Source organism: Oncorhynchus clarkii, chromosome 16, assembly GCF_045791955.1.
Source record: "Oncorhynchus clarkii lewisi isolate Uvic-CL-2024 chromosome 16, UVic_Ocla_1.0, whole genome shotgun sequence".
NCBI classification, from domain to species: Eukaryota; Metazoa; Chordata; class Actinopteri; order Salmoniformes; family Salmonidae; genus Oncorhynchus; species Oncorhynchus clarkii.
In genome coordinates, this window is record NC_092162.1 from 51,733,147 (window position 1) to 51,753,052 (window position 19,906).

General features: G+C 42.7%; 1 protein-coding gene across 1 annotated transcript; it reads right to left on the reverse strand.

The window, feature by feature from the left end:
• Positions 1 to 1,974: 1,974 nt before the first annotated feature.
• LOC139368691 (solute carrier family 2, facilitated glucose transporter member 1-like) lies at positions 1,975 to 18,522 on the reverse strand. Its single transcript, XM_071107890.1, has 11 exons — positions 18,503 to 18,522; positions 18,234 to 18,372; positions 12,706 to 12,801; positions 11,196 to 11,356; positions 5,162 to 5,402; positions 4,818 to 4,980; positions 4,217 to 4,404; positions 3,995 to 4,099; positions 3,676 to 3,777; positions 3,351 to 3,554; positions 1,975 to 2,293 (listed from the first exon to the last, which is right to left on the reverse strand). The coding sequence occupies exons 2-11, from the start codon at positions 18,249 to 18,251 to the stop codon at positions 2,090 to 2,092; spliced, it is 1,482 nt and encodes a 493-aa protein (XP_070963991.1). The 5' UTR covers positions 18,252 to 18,372; positions 18,503 to 18,522; the 3' UTR covers positions 1,975 to 2,089.
• Between the last annotated feature and the right edge of the window lie 1,384 nt (positions 18,523 to 19,906).

The following is a 19,906-nucleotide window of genomic DNA, read 5'->3' on the forward strand; positions in this document are numbered from 1 at the left end:
CGTTTCTTTTTTTGCTGAGTTTATATTGGGGTGGTGAACGCATATCCCAAAAGTAACATTGAGGATCAACGACAGCTACAATTCGTTAAACAGATCAAAGGGCAGATACAGAAATATTATAAATATATTTCAATAATACACTTGATAGGCCTGGTTAGTTGACATTATCTAATTATGCAATATAATTTAAAAGTTTCTATTTTATATACTGTAAATCAATTGTGTTGAGAGAAAAACAGATTAAATAATTATAAAATGTGATCTAGTTCAACAATTTGACAAGACCATGGTAAACTGTTGGGCAAAAAAAGCTGGGTAAACTGTGTTTACTTGCGTTTACCCTCCACTACACCACTGTTGCTAGTATAGTTTGACATTTCATTTCAAACCAAATGTGCAGTATTATTATGCCAATAGACAGTGGTTGAGGAAATGTAAGGTTATTTTCAGGGAATGGTGTGCTAAAAGTCCCACTTAGTCACAGTAAGGTTTTGTGCAAAGATCAAAACTATTGTAAAACTTGAAATTAAGTTCATTCATTAAATAAAGGGATTAAGTAGACATTACTGTTGGTATTCCATTACATGCAAGCATTAGGTCCTACCAGAGTCATATATTAAGATACAATATAACACTTCACCTAATAAAGAAAATAATTGAGGGATATATAATTAAACTTCCATGAATAGGATTGGCTTCATAATTAATTAATTTCTCATGGCGTAAATAGAATGGTTTAGCAAAGATTGTTCATATTGCTCCTCAGTAACAGAAGAGCAAAGACACAAATAAGTCAAATATTGACATGCATTTTACAATATCTCGGCTTGGTCAGGGATATGGTGCCTTGTTATAACCTTTTGTCAATAAGATTGGTCGGGGGTCTTTGTTTTTATTGTCAGAGTTTGCTGAAGTAAATTGTGGATGAACAGTTGGAATTGAGAATGTGTCTCACTAACTGCATTGTCTGTGGTGATATTAAGGATTGGATAAGTGGAATGGAAAGCATTGTTTAATTCAGTGTTTCACTTTGTTATCTTAATAGCAACCAAGTCAGCCCCTTTAAGCTGCAGGAAGAGACCAAAAGAGGATAAAGAGCTATTTTCCCTTTCAGGCTGATGAGGATTTAAACCAACAAGATAATGAAGATGTCTCATAAACGCCCTTTTATAACAGCTGGCTCTGGTCTACTTATTCCCCTCTCCCCCGTTTGCACCACCCGATCGGAGATGAAAGAATTTGCCTGTGAGATGTCTCGCTTTCTCTTCCGTATCTGATATGGATATCTGCCAATATTACACAAGGGTCAACAAGGAGAGCCTCTACTTCCTGTGAATACTATAGAGATGTATAGAGATCGCTACTTGGAAATAACCATTTTTTGCATGGACATTGCCATTGAGGTCTTCCACCATTTTAAAGTAGTCAGCTGGGTGGGGAAGGCCAATGGGAGAATCTCAATTGCATATGCCTCGCGTTCTCTCTCCTCTCTTCCTTCTCAAAACCCATTGGATGAAAAAGCCAGAGGTCCCTCGCCTCTGACCTCTTCCAATGGATTTTGAAAAGGAGACGAGAGGACGCGAGGACAATGCAATTGAGATTCTCTCAATGATCAGAGCATTGTCTTCAAATTGTTTTGCCTAGTTTGTAACGGGCTTTTAAGCTATATCACAGCCATCTAGTTGACATAATAAATGAATGACACCCCAGATTTGTTTCAAGACTACAGCACTGCAGGTGGTGGTAAATCACAATAGCATTACACTTTTTTTAAACATCAAAAGAAGAAAATGTACTACTTTAAAATGGAGTTGGCCTCAATGGTGCTGCCCATGCTGCCACAGACACCATAATGAAACATACAACATTGCGATCTCTACACATCTCTATTGTGAATTTGCAGTCTCTCATCGCGCCCTCCTGGAACCCCATGCATACTGCAGTCATCAGTTTACCACAGAGAGCAGGAGGTGGGACTCTGAAGGCCTATAGGAGTGGCACTCGTCCCTAAACTAGAAATGCCCAGGCGTATGTTGCCCACCCAGTCTATCAGTAGTATTGAAGGAGGTTGGGGGTGTTGTCGGAGATCTTAAAGTTGAGAGTCGGCTCCCCCAAGGCTGTTCATCTCATCAGGAGCATACTTTTCCCCTGACTGTCCGGCCTCATGGCGGAAGCCGGCTGAGATCTCGTCAAACGACCGTCCCTTGGTTTCGGGCACCTTGAAATAAGTGAAGATGAAGAAGCCCAGCAGTAGCACAGTGAAGATGATGAAGACGTAGGGGCCACACAGTTGCTACAGAAAAGACAGAAACTAACATTATTTTCACATTTTTCCATTCATAAATTGGACTTCAACTTCAATTTGAAATTGAAAATGGAAGTCATCAGGGCTATTATAAACTACAGTTATATAATATATACTGTACTATCATTGTACATTGAGTAAACCAAACATTAGGAATCCCTTCCTAATATTGAGTTGCACCCCCACCCCCTTTAGCCCTCAGAACAGCCTCAATTCGACGGGACATGGACTCTAAAAAGTGTTGAAAGCCTTCCACAGCGATGCTGGCTCATGTTGACTCCAATGTTTCCCACAGTTGTGTCAAGTTGACTGAATGTCTTTTAGGTGGTGGACCATTCTTGATACACACAGGAAACTGTTGATCGTGAAAAATCCAGAAGCGTTGCAGTTCTTGACACAGACAGATGTGATTGGCACCTACTACCTCCTACCATACCCCGTTCAAAGGCACTTACATTTGTCTTGCCCATTCACCCTCTGAATGGCACACATACGCAATCAATGTCACAATTGTCTCAAGGCTTAAAAATCCATATTTAACCTGTCTCCCCTTCATCTACACTAATTGAAGGGGATTTAACAAGTAACATCAATAAAGGATCATAGCTTTTACCTGGATTCGCCTGGTCAGTCTATGTCATGGAAAAGCAGGTGTTCTTAATCTTTTGTTTACTCTGTGTATATTTAAGTAAAAAGGCCAGAGGGGGTGTGGTATATTTAAGCAATAAGGCACAAGGGGGTGTGGTATATGGCTAATATACCACGGCTAAGAGCTGTTCTTAGGCACGACGCTATGTCATACCACAAACCAAGGTGCATTATTGCTATTTTAAACTGGTTACCAACATAAATAGAATAGGAAACAACTATTTTTGTCTCATAACTGTAGTATATTGTTGGATATACACGGCTGATATGCTGTTTCAACCAATCAGCACCCAGGACACAAACTACACGGTTTGTAATAATTGATATACCGGTACATATGTAATAGAGCCATCAAGGCAATAACCCAAAAATCTGAGGTTTTTTTCTGTCTCCTTACCTCAACGTATTGGAAGGTCATGCCCACTATGAAGTTAGCCGACCAGTTGGAGAATCCAGCAACGGCAAAGGCAGAGGGCCGAGGACCTTGGCTGAAGAGCTCAGCCACGATGAACCAGGGGATGGGGCCCGGGCCGATCTCAAAGAAGGCCACAAAGCTAAAGATGGCTACGATGCTGACGTAGGACATCCATGGCAGCTGGTCCTGAGGAAAAACACAGGGGAACATCAGTGGAGGAGGCTGGCTGAGGTAGTCGTCTACATAAAACATGATATACGCAAATCCAGTGATTTTTTAAAAATGTTTATTGTGCCATTATACATACCAGTAGTGCCATAGCGATTGTCATCAGGACAGCTGAGAATGCCATCCCCAGCAACCCAGTGAGGTGAAGGGATCTTCGCCCAGCACGCTCCACGACGAATAGCTAAATAAAGAGAGAGAGGAAGAAGAGAAGAATGGTGGTGTTTGTGGGGGTTGGGAAGTGGATTAATTTATGTCATAATATATCATAATGGAAACAATAATCATATTTGATAAATTCCATTCCCACCCAAAAATCGTAATACTCATTGTTGAGATGATCATATGATCACTGGGACTGGGCTCCTGTTTATGGATGTTGTACAGTGTTTCAGACTTACAGACACAACAGTGAAGGCTGTATTGACCACTCCGGCACCAATCGTAGCATAGACTGGCTGAGAGACTCCCGCCTTCTCAAAGATCCTGGTGGAGTAGTAGAAAACCTGCACAAAAATGTCATAATTGATTGAACCATATAGTTTGAAGTGTGTGTGTGTGCCCGAGTTAGCATGTGTGTATTTGAAAGTCAGTGTGTGTCTCCCAGAGTGTCCCACACTCACAGCGTTGATGCCAGACAACTGCTGGGAGAGCTGGAGCATGACGGCGATGAAGATGGGCTGGCGATAGAGCGGCGAGCGGAACAGCTCCAGGATGGTCACCTTCTTCTCCTTCATCATCTGCCTGGCCTCCTCCTTCATCTCCTGCATGTCGGCGCCCACCTCCTTAGTGCCTCGCAGCTTCTCCAGCACTGCAGGGAAAAAGACAACTCAGCTCCATTCCCTCCTGGAGAGCTACTCGAGGTGAAGCCCTTTGTTACAGTCTTAATCTAACACACCAGATTCTATTAATAAGCTTCTGGTCAGGACCTTGATAAGTTCAATGGTGTGTTAGAGCAGGGCTGCAACAAAAGCCAGCGCACCCAAGAGCTCTCCTGCTTTTCGTGGGAATAGGGGTGTGGGACAGGGGTACTCAACTGTTACCCTACGAGGTCTGGAGCCTGCTGCTTTTCTGTTTTACCTGATAATTAATTACACACACCTTGTGTCCCAGGTCTAAATCAGTCCCTGAATAAAAGGGGAACAATGACAAAATGCAGTGGAACTGGCTTTGAGGTCCAGAGTTGAGTTTGAGGGGTGTAGGAGTAGCTGGTCAGAGGCTTACCTTCTCTGGCCTTGAGCTCCTCGTTGCGGTTGATTAGGAGGAAGCGGGGGCTCTCGGGGCAGAAGGGTAACAGGATACACTGCAGCATGGCTGGGATGAATGTGAAGCCCAGTAGGAAGGGCCACAGAGTGGAGTTCCCCATGATCGACTCGATCCCAAACACCTGTAAGAAACAATATTTAACTACACTAATTATGCTGTCAATGAAAGATAAACTACCATGGAAATACACTGTGGTAAGGTTGTGAGGTTACTTGAGTACCGTATGTTGGTGGACATTTGTCCAGATGATTGTGCTGTATCACTAGCTTTAAAAAAAAAGTCACCCGACGGACAGTGCCTACCTGTGCCATGAGGATGCCAAGGACGATGCCCAGCTGGTGCAGAGTGCCCAGCGCCCCGCGGAGCGAGGTGGGAGCAATCTCTCCCACGTACATGGGCACGAAGCCAGTGGACAGGCCGGAGTAGAGCCCCACAATGAAGCGCCCGATAATCAGCATCTCCCACGACGCCGCTAGCTTGGAGAAGCCCATGAACCCGGCGGAGATGAACGCCAGCACGTTGGCAATAAGCATCGAGTTTCTCCTGCAAATCATTCACAGAGGTCGTCTTCACTTCCTAAAGGCACAACAACGCTATACTGTTGTTGAGGTGCACAGGACAGCACAACAAACCGAAATGACCCATGATTACCACCAGCGGCGACGCGTCATTCATGGCAGGTGGGAACCCCACCTGTTTAGCTAATATATATATATATCCATATATATATATATATATATTTTTTGTTGCCCGTTTTTGTTTTTTGTTGCCTGTTTTTGTTGCCTGTTTATATATATTTTTTGTTGCCTGTTTAGCATATTATTTTGCCATTAATACGTGTCACATATCAGTTTGCAAACAATGTAAAACAAATTATAATAATTGAGTTAATAAAGACGCATACAAACATTTTTTGCAGGTGATTCAGCCTAGCTCAGTGCTTTTTGTGGTGGTGAGACAGTTCTCTAGTTGCGCCGTGATTGGCTCAATGTTCTGTCACTCATGAGGACACAACGTCACCGCAAAATCTATGGGTAGAGCTAGAAAATACAAGCCTCCTGGGTGCTGCCATAGACTTACATTAGAAGTGCCAATCCAAGAAGGCTCAAGATGGTTGGCCACAGTTAAAATGATATCAAATCACGTTATATCTACAGTAGCCTTGATTGGACTGATCATGTCAACATCATACTTTAAAAATCTTGGCTAGCATTCATCATCATGAATCAAGTCGACAATCTACTGGCAAATCTTTTTCAATCCTTGTCATATGAAGAGAAATTATAGATAAAGCGTATAGGTGCTCATCGGCCATTGGACAATAAACATTACACAAGTTGGAAATCGCAAATTCAAGAATAAGTGCTAAGGCGCCACTGCAGCCCGGGGTTCGATCCCAGGCTGTGTCACGGCCGGCAGTGACCATTGGTCCAGTGTCATCCGGGTTAGGGGAGGGTTTTGCAGGCCGGGATGTCTGTCTCATCGCGCTCTAGCGACTCCTTGTGACGTGCCGAGCTACTGCAAGCTGACCTCGGTTGTCAGGTCAATTGTTTCCTCCGACACATTGGTGTGGCTGGCTTCCGGGTTAAGCAAGCAGTGTGTCAAGAAGCAATGCGGCTTGGCTCTTGACCTTCGCCAAGTCGGTAGGGGAGTTGCAGCGATGAGAGAAGATTGTAACTACCAATTGGATATCACAAATAAAGGAGTAACGCCATGGGCCAGAAAAGTTTGAAAACGTTTGCCATGCTGTCAATCCAGCATCAGTTCTGTCGCATTCAAATCAACTGGAAACTCAGAAACGGGAAATCTCAGACTTCAGTTCAATACAACTGGGAACCAGCTCCGACTGGGAAAATACCTAAAATAACGGTTAACCAACTCGGAATTTTGGACCGCTTTTCTAGAGCCCACAAGAAGGACTGCCGCGCCACCTTCCTGTTCAACTGAGCACAGCACAACAAAGTGAGTCCAAAAATGTGTTGTATGCTGCTGCATGAATGATGTAATATGCCAGGGACATATGTATACTGTAGCCAATAAAGTAATACTAAATGTATGTTGTGTAGTAAGCTGTTAGCCCATGTGCCTCACCCTAATAATTTTATCAATTTCCTCCCTCATAACAGCCTACTGTTCTGACTTGATGGTGCACATGTAGCCTATAGCCTGTTTTAGAGAAATGTCATCATCGAATATTAAATGCCTCATTTATCCTACGGTTCTGACTTGTACAGGGACAACACTGTTAGAATGGCCCATGTTCTGAATTCTGTTGCTGTACATTTCAAAATGCTGAACAAATAGTTATATTGACTACGTCCGTCCTAGCTCCCTCATTAATGTCTTAATCGAAATGATGGATTGCCTCTTATCCGCTCGTCATCGCCTTATGCCAGTTTATACGTCTCAATTGTCAGTAGAAACCACATTTCTTTAAGCACGGCAGACATGTCAGCTATGTTTTTTTAAAAGGCAGTAAATGAGGCTGAATGAACTGTTTTGCTGCCAGACAAGGCTCTGCCGATAGCCAGGTGTAGCAGTGGTAAGGTGTTGGGACAGCTTTATGGCCCTAAAAGTTTGTGGGCACCGTTTGTTATTGTTATTGTGCAATTGTCACGACGTCCACCGAAGTCGGCTCCTCTCCTTGTTCGGGCGGCGTTCGGCGATCGACGTCACCGGCATTCTAGCCATCGCCGTTCCATTGGTTTTGTCTCGTTCCATTACACACCTGGTGTTCATTCCATAATTACTGCATGTATTTAGTCCTCATGTCTTTGTGTGTAATTGTTTGTGATGTGGATTATTGTCGGGCGCTTTACTTTTGCCATGTTCCGTGTTTTTGGCACGTTATTGTTTTTATGTGCTGTATTTTGTGGAACGGAATTAAAGTGCACCTGTTCACTACACTCTGCTGTCCTGCACCTGACTTCGCCTCCCGTACACACCCTTGACAGTAATGCATGTATTGTTTAGTGTTGTGTAGTGGGCTTTGTTGGCATGCATCACATTTTTTGTTGTTGTTGAGTTTGCCCCACCAAGATTTACATGCTAAAAATCGCCTTTTAATATGAATACCAGCCTAAAATACATTAACACTGCAGTTTTTCTTATACATCAGAGAGGAAGAAACGCGCCAATACTAGGCTGAGAGAAATTGAAAAGAGAGGTAGGGGAACAGGAGAACGTTTTTAGGACGAATTCCTCGTATACAGTCCTTGAGAAGATCAAAGTTAAAATATGAATACAATACCATCCTTTCGAAACGTGTGGGCTCTTTACTTGCTAGAACGCAACAAAGTTATTTTGAACTGGGTGACAAACCACAAATGATTAGCAAGACAGCTAAGGCATGTACAGGCATCTAGAGCTATTCACAAAATAAAAGGCAAGGGTAAAATAGTAACAGATCCGCAGGATATTAATAAATGCTTTGCGCAGTTTTACTCAGAGCTATACCAATCAAAATGCGATGCTACTGATCCACAAACTATGGAACGCTTTCTCGCTGAATGTGAACTTCCTAAACTAGACAGGGGGGCAGCTGCTGCACTTGATGCAGGGATAACTTTGGAGGAAATTAACACAGCGATAGCACAATTTCCAAACAGCAAGGCCCCTGGGCCCGATGGATATGTAATATAATTCTATAAGAAGTACTGCGCCAGTCTATCTCCACTTATGTTGCGAATGTTTAAACACTCCAAAGAAAATGCAGAACTCCCGCAAACACTGTATGAGGCTACAACAGCACTGATCTTGAAAAAAGATAGAGATTCCATGGAGATGTCGTCTTATCGCCCCGTGTCGTTACTCCCCATAGAAAACAAGGTGTTGACAAAGATATTGGCAAACCGATTGAAAACATATATTTCCGACATCATACACCCTGACCAGACAGGTTTTTATCCCGGGCCGACATATATACTACAATTTGAGACGCCTTTTCAACTTAATGTATCATGATCATAAGGTTGAGGCAGTGGTAATAGCTCTTGATGCAGAGAAGGTTGAGGCAGTGGTAATAGCTCTTGATGCAGAGAAGGTTGAGGCAGTGGTAATAGCTCTTGATGCAGAGAAGGCGTTTGATCGGATTGAGTGGAAGTATATGATGTCGGTTCTGGAGCACTTCGGGTTTGGAAAGGAATTTATTCATTGGATAAGAATTATTTATGCACACCCAATGGCGTCCGTGGTAACCAATCAAGAAATGTCGCAGTCATTCCGCTTGTTCAAGGGGTGCCGACAGGGGTGCTATATTTCGCCTGCTCTCTTCGCTATAGCCATGGAACCCCTTGCTACTCGCATTCGGGCATGTGCCGATATAGCTTCTGTTAAAATAAAGGGCACACAGCACAAAATTACCCTATATGCAGACGATGTTCTTTTGTTTTTGTCCAAGCCTAAAACTTCTATTCCACCCTTACTTAACTTGATAAACACATTTGGCCCCTTCTCTGGCTACAAGATAAACTGGCAAAAAAGTGAGTTGATGCCGATATCACGGCCTGTGGATATGCAATTTCTGCAATCTACCCCGTTTAGAACAGTGATGGACAAGTTCACAAGCCTTGGCATTGTAGTGACAAGAGACCTTGATCAGCTATTGAAAGCGAATTGGGACATGAAAATATATCAGCTTAAACAAAATATAGATTTTTGGAAAACTCTGCCTATCTCCTTGGTTGGTCGTATAAACGCTATTAAAATGGTTGTCCTACCCAGGTTTCTTTACCTCTTCCAATGTCTACCCAATTTCATACCACAAAGCTATTTTAAGAAACTGGATTCAATAGTAACTCCATTTTTATGGGATAACAAGGCAGCCAGAATTTCAAAGAAGCATTTATGCAAGTACAAGATAGAGGGGGGCTTTGGCCTTCCTCACTTTATACTGTATTATTGGGCTGCTAATCTGAACATTGTGTCTTTCTGGAGGGAAAGTTCACCTGCGATGAGACAGAAGGATATGCCTGCATGGCTTTTGATTGAGCAGGCCTCCTGTCAACGTTCCTCACTCCCTGCACTTGTTAATAGCCCATCATATGTGAAAAAAAATCCACTTATGACTCCAACCCAGTCATTTGTCATACGCTTAGGATCTGGAAACAGATTAGGTATTTTCTTAACATACCCACTGTATACATTGACAGCCCGATTTGCCTGAATCATGCTTTCCACCCCGCATTGGATGATGTGGTGTTTTCACAGTAGAGGGAGAAGGGGCTCACAACAATTGGTAATCCATACATAGATGGTCAGTTAGCTTCATTTCAACAATTACAGGGAAAGTTCAACATGCCAACACATTTTTTCAGATACCTCCAAATCAGGAATTTCGTAAGGACACATATCCCACAGTATGGCATGAAGCCAAATAGTCCTACATTAGATAGCTTGATCCTTGTCAAACCCCATTCAAAAGGGTCGGTCTCTAGACTGTATGATGTGCTACAGGCCCACATAGAGGTATCCACAGACACCATTAAAAGGGCTTGGGAACAAGAACTTGGGTCAGAAATCTCAGATGAGGACTGGGTAGAAGCTCTCAGGAATATAAACCACAGTTCAGTGAATGCCAGACACAACCTTGTACAGTTTAAGGTGATACACAGGTTACATTACTCAAAAGTGAAACTGCATAAAATATTCCCGGACACCTCACCACTGTGTGAGAGGTGCAAGCAGGACGAGGGGACGTTGACCCACTTATTCTGTCCCAAGTTACATGTTTACTGGGCTCTCATTTTTGATTACTTATCTAGAGCCTTTGATAGAGTTCTAGCCCCAGACCCATTGACCGCTCTGTTTGGCACAGTTGATGGGAATAATCACGAAGGGAAAGCTGTCTCTCTTTGTACTCTATTAGCCAAAAGGCTCATATTGCAATTTTGGAAATTGGAGACTGTACCTACCTTTGAAATGTGGTTACGGGATTTAGGGAATGTAATACATATGGAAAAGATTCGATACAATACCTCCAATAGAAGTCCAATGTTTTACAAAATATGGCAGCCGATACTGGATAAATGGTCTAGTCCCGCTTCATAACTGGGTTGACGATCTGCTGCTACTCTGTGCTGTACTCCACTCAATATTTATTTTTGGCTTAACTACACTGCTTGTAATGACTATATGCTGTCTTCTTATACATGTACCACCTAATAGGATTTTGTTTTATTTTGTGTATGTGTGAGTTAAGTTTTGTCCTCTAAATTGGCCATCCCATTCAACAGTACAATGAATGTCATTGTTAGTATTGCTGTCTTTATTAGATTTTTTATTGTAAAATAATAAACATATTATAAAAATAAATAAAAAAAATCACTGCAGTTTTACCTGCCCAGGCGGTTGACAAAGAGGCCCACGGAGAAGGAGCCGAAAATGCCCCCGACAGAGAAGATGGCCACGGATATGGACCACAGGGTGGTCAGGGAAGTAGTAGGGATGGGCTCAGAGTACCTGCTGTTCCACGTGTCATTCAGGAAGCCTTCGATGATCTACGGTACAATACAACATAACACATGAAGAATATACATAAACTATAGTCATCATTGAAGGTTGATGGAGACGTGAAATAATATAATGATCATACATACACACAGTCACAATTCACTTTATAGTAAATTACCAACCATACAGTGAAATTATAGGTATTACCCAGAACTAAAATCTTGCATAATTGAGTCAGATGCTTGTTTAAATTCTAGGGGCAGATGTGTTATAAAAGATACTAGAACGAGGAGCAGGAGTAGGGTGGTCGCTCCACCCCCCTCTCTTTGCAAGTATGTGTCAAATGTCCCCTTCTCTTCCGAAATTGGAACAATGCGAACATCGTGATTTGTCCAAATGATCGTGACAAAACATTGGAGCATGTTTCAACCAAAATAGTTAATTTAATCTTTTTTTTTCACCCAACTTTGAACTTAAATCCAATGACATGGTAATATTTTTCGTTAAGTGGGTTAAGATGTTCCTAGAAGTCACACGGAAGGACATGTCAAAATGCTGAATGAGATTTATAGAAAGGCACTTCATTTAGTATAACAGGCTTTTAAAATGCTCTATTGGTGCAATGTCAACTTAAAAAAATCAGAGGGATGCAAAAGACATTCGTTTCATTGGACAACTCAGTTACACTCCTCTAGCCTCCCCTTAAATCCTGTGAATTTGACAATAATCATTGTTATCTCTGCCAGGTGTAATGGACACACCACAAGTGAATTGATCACAATGGTAAACCTTTCCCAAACTTCCCAGTTGAAGGCTTCCTGGAATAAGATGGAAATCTGTGACTCCTCCAACAGGGATTTCAGGAAAATTCTTATTTACAGAGCAGGCATCAGAGAAACCTTGAGGAACTTTCTTAAGCTGCTGGCTTGAAGTACATACAGTACCAGAGTCTCTCCAGTATATCTGCCAGACTGTCACTTAGCCAAGTGTTAAATTCAGTAGAAGGACTGCATCTCACCAGCGAGTCTCACCACGTCAGTCAAAGATCCTACATGTATGTGATGTATCACCTTCGATTGACCTGGCAGGGCTCCTGCTGGAGAGATGAGATGCAATCTGTCGGAACATGCATTACGGCACCTTTGGGTAGGAGATCTATGAGCGCCATGCATCTCTGAGGAACATCTTAACCTGCTGAGCTAGTCAGAGGTATCAAGAAATAGGAACAATACTGTTTTCGCATTCAATGGATTTAGACAGGCTTCTAAGGGTCACAAACATAGAATATGCATAACATTTTTTAACTTGATTCTCTATACAGGGCCTCTATGGCTCTGTCCAAAAATAGTGCACCATATAGGGATTAGGGTGCCATTTGAAACTCTTTTTCACTCACCTTTTGGGGAGCATTGATGACCCCTGTGTTGTAGCCAAACTGCAGCGAGCCAATCACAGCTGTTCCCACTGCCATCATCAGCTGGAGCGTCAACCCCTGTGGGCACAGAGGAAAAACAAACATCTCTTCAGTTTAACAAAGAATAGCTAAAGTGCTCCATCTGCCTTCAGAACACATGCATTAAAGCATTAGCCTACAAGTAATTGTTGTTGATTTTTACTATCTTTGAGAGAGGGTATATTTAGCCAAATCTGATTTTTATTTAAGAAGTCTTGGACTTGGATGAGATGACAGGTGAATTGGGACTAAGACTTAATAAATGTGCACGAGAAATTGGAGACCTGACTTGGACTCGGTGTTAACATACTTACAAGTGATAGTGACTCTACAGTAACACTTGGCTGACACAGGTGGTCCGTTCAGTGTAATCCCCTTAGGAACAGTTGATGACAAATGTTCTAGCAATGTCTAATGTTGGAACAATACATCTGAAGACTGTAAACTGTTCAAAGAGTATCCGCTTTATTAAAAGTATTAATTGATCTGGACACCTGTCATATCCTTGAGCTTCGCAGGTGCACCAACTTTGTGACACTATGGTAAGCACTGGCTGAGAATGGTGGTCCATTCAGTATAATCCACTTAAGGAATGATGAACATCAGAACCAAGGCAAGCAAACAGGACAGCTTGCTTACACAGGCCACACTGTGCCAAGCCACACTGTGCCAAGCCACACGCGAACACTTAAACTTATGTAAGAAACACACCTAAGTGCGTACGTAGGCTCTTAGTGAGTGACACCCCCTCCAAGATGTGAAATAGTTGCAGTCACACTAATGTCTATAGAAGTTTCCCTCAAACTCACATCGACATGAATCTCTGTCTAAGCATTTCACCTTATGTATTTCACAGAATATACAAACCATCAGACTCTGCTTTAGGTATCAGGATCCAGTTGAGACTTTGGTCCCACAGACAAATTTAACCATCCAGTTCAACAGCAATATACACTGAGTGTACAAAGCATTAGGAACAACTGCTTTTTCCATGACAGACTGACCAAGTGAATCCAGGTTTTTCACGCTCAACAGTTTCCTGTGTGTATCAAGAATGGTCCACCACCCAAAGGACATCTAGCCAACATGACACAACTGTGGGAAGCATTGTAGTCAACATGGCCCAGCACCCCATGGGTCTCGACCCCACCCTGTGCAACTGGGTACTGGACTTCCTGAAGGGCTGCCCCCAGGTGGTGAGGGTAGGTAACAACATCTCCACCCCGCTGATCTTCAACACTGGGGCCCCACAAGGGTGCGTTCTGAGCCCTCTCCTGTACTCCCTGTTCACCCACGACTGTGTGGCCACGCACGCCTCCAACTCAATCATCAAGTTTGCGGACGACACTACAGTGGCAGGCTTGATTACCAACAACGGCGAGACGGCCTACAGGGAAGAGGTGAGGGCCCTCGGAGTGTGGTGTCAGGAAAATAACCTCACACTCAACGTCAACAAAACAAAGGAGATGATTGTGGACTTCAGGAAACAGCAGAGGGAGCAGCCCCCTATCCACATCGACGGGACAGTAGTGGAGAGGGTAGAAAGTTAAGTTCCTCGGCGTACACATCACGGACAAACTGAATTGGTCCACCCACACAGACAGCGTGGTGAAGAAGGCGCAGCAGCGCCTCTTCAACCTCAGGAGGCTGAAGAAATTTGGCGTGTCCCCAAAAGCACAAACTTTTACAGATGCACAATCGAGAGCATCCTGTCAGGCTGTATCACCACCTGGTACGGAAACTGCTCCGCCCACAACCGTAAGGCTCTCCAGAGGGTAGTGAGGTCTGCACAACGCATCACCGGAGGCAAACTACCCGCCCTCCAGGACACCTACACCACCCGATGTCACAGGAAGGCCATAAAGATCATCAAGGACAACAACCACCCTAGCCACTGCCTGTTCATCCCGCTATCATCCAGAAGGAGAGGTCAGTACAGGTGCATCAAAGCAGGGGCCGAGAGACTGAAAAACAGCTTCTATCTCAAGGCCATCAGACTGTTAAACAGCCACCACTAACATTGAGTGGCTGCTGCCAACATAATGACTCAAATCTCTAGCCACTTTAATAATGGAAAATTGATGTAAAAAATGTATCACTAGCCACTTTAAACAATGCCACTTAATATGTTTACATATCCTACATTACTCATCTCATATCTATATACTGTACTCGATACCATCTACTGCATCTTGCCTTTGCCGTTCTGTACCATCACTCATTCATACATCTTTATGTACATATTCTTTATCCCTTTACACTTGTGTGTATAAGGTAGTTGTTGTGGAATTGTTAGGTTAGATTACTTGTTGGTTATTACTGCATTGTCGGAACTAGAAGCACAAGCATTTCGTTACATTCGCATTAACATCTGCTAACCATATGTGTGTGACAAATAACATTTGATGTGTGGGGGGGGGGGGGGGGGGTTTGCTGGAAAGGTAAACATCAGACCCTTTGCTATGGGACTCGAAATTGAGCACAAGTGCATATCAGAGCAAAAAAACAAGCCATGAGGTCAAGGAAATGTCCGTAGAGCTCCGAGACAGGATTGTGTCGAGGCACAGATCTGGGGAAGGGTACAAAACCATTTCTGCAGCATTGAAGGTCCAAGAACAGTGCCCTCCACCATTCTTAAATGGAAGAATACTCTTCCTAGAGCTGGCTGCCCAGTCAAAATAAGGAAACCTTGCACCATCCCTAAGGTGAAGCATTGTGGCAGCATCATGCTGTGGGAATGTTTTTCAGCGGCAGGGACTGGGAGACTAGTCAGGATCGAAGGAAAGATTAACGGAGAAAAGCACAGAGATCCTTGAAGAAAACCTGCTCCAGAGGCCTCAGGACCTCAGACCGGGGCAACTTAGGACAACTTCGGGACAAGTCTCTGAATGTCCTTGAGTGGTCCAGCCAGAGCCCAGACTTGAACATCTCTGGAGAGACCTGAAAATAGCTGTGCAGCGACACTCCCAATCCAACCTAACAGAGCTTGAGAGGCTCTGCAGAGAAGAAACGGGAGAAACTCCCCAAAAACAGGTGTCCCAAGTTTGGAGCGTCATACCTAAGACTCGAGGCTGTAATCTTTGCCAAAGGTGCTGAAACAAAGTACTGAGTAAAGAGTCTGAAATTAAATTATTTGCAAAATGTCTAAAAAAAACCTTTTTCTTTCTCATTATGGGGTATTGTTTGTAGATTGAGTTTTTATTCATTTTTAATCCATTTTAGAATAAGGCTGTAACGTAACAAAGGGTGGAGAAAGTCAAAGGGTCTGAATACTTTCCGAATGTACCGAATAAGGATGATGAAGTGGCTTAATATTTGTAGGAATATTACAATGTGTTTACTGCCATACGGGACAGGGTTCCCCAAAGACATTCATTCATCTGGTGATTATAACATATAAGGCGTTTATCTAACTAGGATTATGCCTATAATTTCTCAGGGTGAGCAATAAGTAATAAAATAACATGATTTGTTTCAAATGTTGTCAGTCAGAAGAGATGCATGCACCATTGACATAGGACGGCAACACGCACACATATAGTCGGAGGTTTACATACACCTTAGCCAAATACATTTAAACTCAGTTTTTCACAATCCCTGACATTTAATCCAAGTAAAAATTCCCTGTCTTAGGCCAGTTAAAATAAAGTGTTGATCCTAAGAATGTGAAATGTCATAATAATTAATTTGGGTCAAACGTTTCAGGTAGCCTTCCACAAGCTTCCCACAATAAATTGGGTGAATTTTGGCCCATTCCTCCTGACAGAGCTGGTGTAACGGAGTCAGGTTTGTAGGCCTCCTTGCTGCACACGCTTTTTCAGTTCTGCCCACAAGTGTTCTATAGGATTGAGGTCAGGGCTTTGTGATGGCCACTCCAATACCTTGACTTTGACTTAAGCCATTTTGCCACAACTTTGGAAGTATGCTTGGGGTCATTGTCAATTTGGAAGACCCATTTGAGACCAATATTTAAATTCCTGACTGTTGCCTTAATGCTGCTTCAATATATCCACATCATTTTCCGTCCTCATGATGCCATCTATGTTGTGAAGTGCATCAGTCCCCCCTGCAGCAAAGCACCCCCACAACATGATGCTGCCACCCCCATGCTTCACAGTTGGGAAGGTGTTCTTCGGCTTGCAAGCCTCCCCCTTTTTCCTCCAAACATAATGATTGTCATTATGGCCAAACAGTTCTATTTTTGTTTCATCAGACCAGAGGACATTTCTCCAAAAAGTGCGATCTTTGTCCCCATGTGCAGTTGCAAACCGTAGTCTGGCTTTTTTTAATGGCGGTTTTGGAGCAGTGGCGTCTTACTTGCTGAGCGGCCTTTCAGATTGTCGATACAGGACTCGTTTTACTGTGGATATAGATACTTTTGTACCGGTTTCCTCCAGCATCTTCACAAGGTCCTTTGCTGTTGTTCTGGGATTGATTTGCACTTTCCACACCAAAATACATTCATCTCGAGGAGACAAAACGCGTCTCCTCCAGAGCGGTATGACGGCTGCGTGGTCCCATGGTGTTTATACTTGCGTACTATTGTTTGTACAGATGAACGTGGTACCTTCAGGCGTTTGTAAATTGCTCCCAAGGATGATCCAGACTTGTGGTCTACAATTTGTTTTCTTGTCTTGGCTGATTTCTTTTGATTTTCCCATGATGTCAAGCAAAGAGAGAGAGTTTGTAGGTAGGCCTTGAAATACATCCACAGGTACATCAAATGATGTCAATTAGCTTATCAGAAGCTTCTAAAGCCATGACATCATTTTCTGGAATTTTCCAAGCTGTTTTAAAGGCACAGTCAACTTGGGTGTATGTAAACTTCTGACCCACTTTAATTGTGATACAGTGAATTATAAGTGAAATAATCTGTCTGTAAACAATTGTTGGAAAAATTACTTGTGTCATGCACAAAGTAGATGTCCTAACCGACTTGCCAAAACTATAGTTTGTTAACAAGAAATTTGTGGAGTGGTTGAAAAACGAGTTAATGACTCCAACCTAAGTGTTTGTAAACTTCCGACTTCAACTGTAGATGTTTTGACACTTGGTCAAGCTCAAATAAAGTAAAGAATTGTAAGCATTTCGTTTTATGTAATTCACAAAATAAAGCAGAGTCTATGATGGATTGTTTAAGTATAAGGATACAGTCTAGACTGATATGCAAGTTTGAGACTTTGGTCCCACAAACAAATTTAACCATCCCGTTGAACCCTAACCCAACCACATTAGTTATTGTCAAATGTTTATATTACAAACATCCTTTGTGTCGGGTCGTTTCATGGCATGCGCCCAAGTGCTGCCCAGGCTATTCCATATACTCTGCAAAAAAAGTTAACATTAGTAGACTATCCATAAGTCATGTAGACAAACCAAACTGTACATGCTAACAAGACTCTCTTTGCCCATCAGCATACTTTGGCTACTCGGCTAATTTGACCAGTTTCTGGGTAGCTCTTTGTCATTACCTTTCCTTCGCCTTCCATGGTGATTGATCAACGAAGTATAGATGGTTGTCGGGATACCTCGCAGAAGACAGGACACAATTATGCAGACGTCTTCTAGTATCCTTTTATCTCCAGTGGGGAAACTAAAATCCAGTGCTTACTACACCGTCGTTAGCCTTTGTAAATACTGATATTAAAGTTTTAAAAAACATTGAAAATCCACAATTCATTATTACAATTTCATTATGCGGTCTTTACTTATCTATTTTATGATACGCGAGTATACCTACCGTTCGTTATAGGCTCCCATTGATACGTTCTTACTGGACATAAACCGGTTAATATTATTCAATCAGCTTTCAATGTTATTGACTGTCGGCAGCTTCGGGAGCGAACGATTCCGAGGAGTGGGAGAGAGCCTGTTTGTAAAATATGATTCTAATTGGTTGTGGATAGCTCGGCAGATGACGTAGATCATTGCGTACTACTGTAGAAGAAAGTTCTGATGGACAGAGCTATTTTCCCACTTCAGTCCATATGTAGGTTGCATGTGCTACTTTGAAAAAGTAATTATAGTATCTAAGGCAAGAGTACTTGTTAATAGATTAGCAATTCAATTATCCATTAGTAACTAACTTATTGCTGTAATATTATGTATTGTTAGGCTACTTTAAAAAGGTAAAGCCTTCAATGTGTGCAGAAGGTATTATAAATTAAAGGAGGCATATCCATGAGGTGAAATAAAGGCTTGATAAAGCCTACCTTCATCAAATGTCTTTCATGAAATTGTTATGAAGTTCTACAGCTGCACCATCGAGAGCATCCTGACAGGTTGCACCACTGCCTGGCATGGCAACCGCTTGGCCTCCGACCGCATGGCACTACAGATGGTAGTGCGTACAGCGCAGTACATCACTGGGGCCAAGCTTCCTGCCATCCAGGACCACTATACCGGGTGGTGTCAGAGGAAGGCCCTAGAATTGTCAAAGACTCCAGCCACCCTAGTCATGGACTGTTCTCTCTGCTACCGCACGGCAAGCGTTACCGGAGCGCCAAGTCTAGGTCCAAGAGGCTTCTTAACAGCTTCTACCCCCAAGCCATAAGACTCCTGAACAGCTAATCAAAGGGCTACCCAGACCCCTCTTTTACGATGCTGCTACTCTCCGTTTATTATCTATGCATAGTCACTTCAACTCTACCTACATGTACATATTACCTCAATTACCTCGACTAACCAGTGCCCCCGCACATTGACTCTGTACCGGTACCCCCTGTACATAGCCTCGCTATTGTTATTTTACTGCTGCTGTTTAATTATTTGTTACTTTTATTTTCTATTTTTTACCTATCAATTTTTTACCTAACACTTATTTTTCTTAACTTCTTAAAGCATTGTTGGTTAAGGGCTCGTAAGCAAGCATTTCACTGTAAGGTGAACATTTGATTTGAAGTTCAATGATAAAGACAGACAAGCTGTTTAGATGTAGGGCTGGTCTGAAAGTAACTGAGTGGCATGTGCTCTGGTGGAAGTGAATAGTAGCATAGCGTTGATTTAGGAACATGGCCATTGTTGAGTTACTTGGGGATTAGATTAATTAAATGTTCAAGCAGTGAGGACATATGAATCAGACCATATCTTGGGGTGACTAAGCATAATACTTGTTCAGTTTGAGATAAAAGCACCAAATTTGGCA

What these genes read in the sequence shown, in the direction of transcription:
- LOC139368691 (XM_071107890.1), bottom strand. An exon ending in TCATCAATGCTCCCCAAAAG is followed by an intron (nt 11,357 to 12,705) that starts GTGAGTGAAAAA and finishes ATTGTACCGTAG; the next exon opens with ATCATCGAAGGCTTCCTGAA. An exon ending in AGTTGTCTGGCATCAACGCT is followed by an intron (nt 4,100 to 4,216) that starts GTGAGTGTGGGA and finishes ATTTTTGTGCAG; the next exon opens with GTTTTCTACTACTCCACCAG.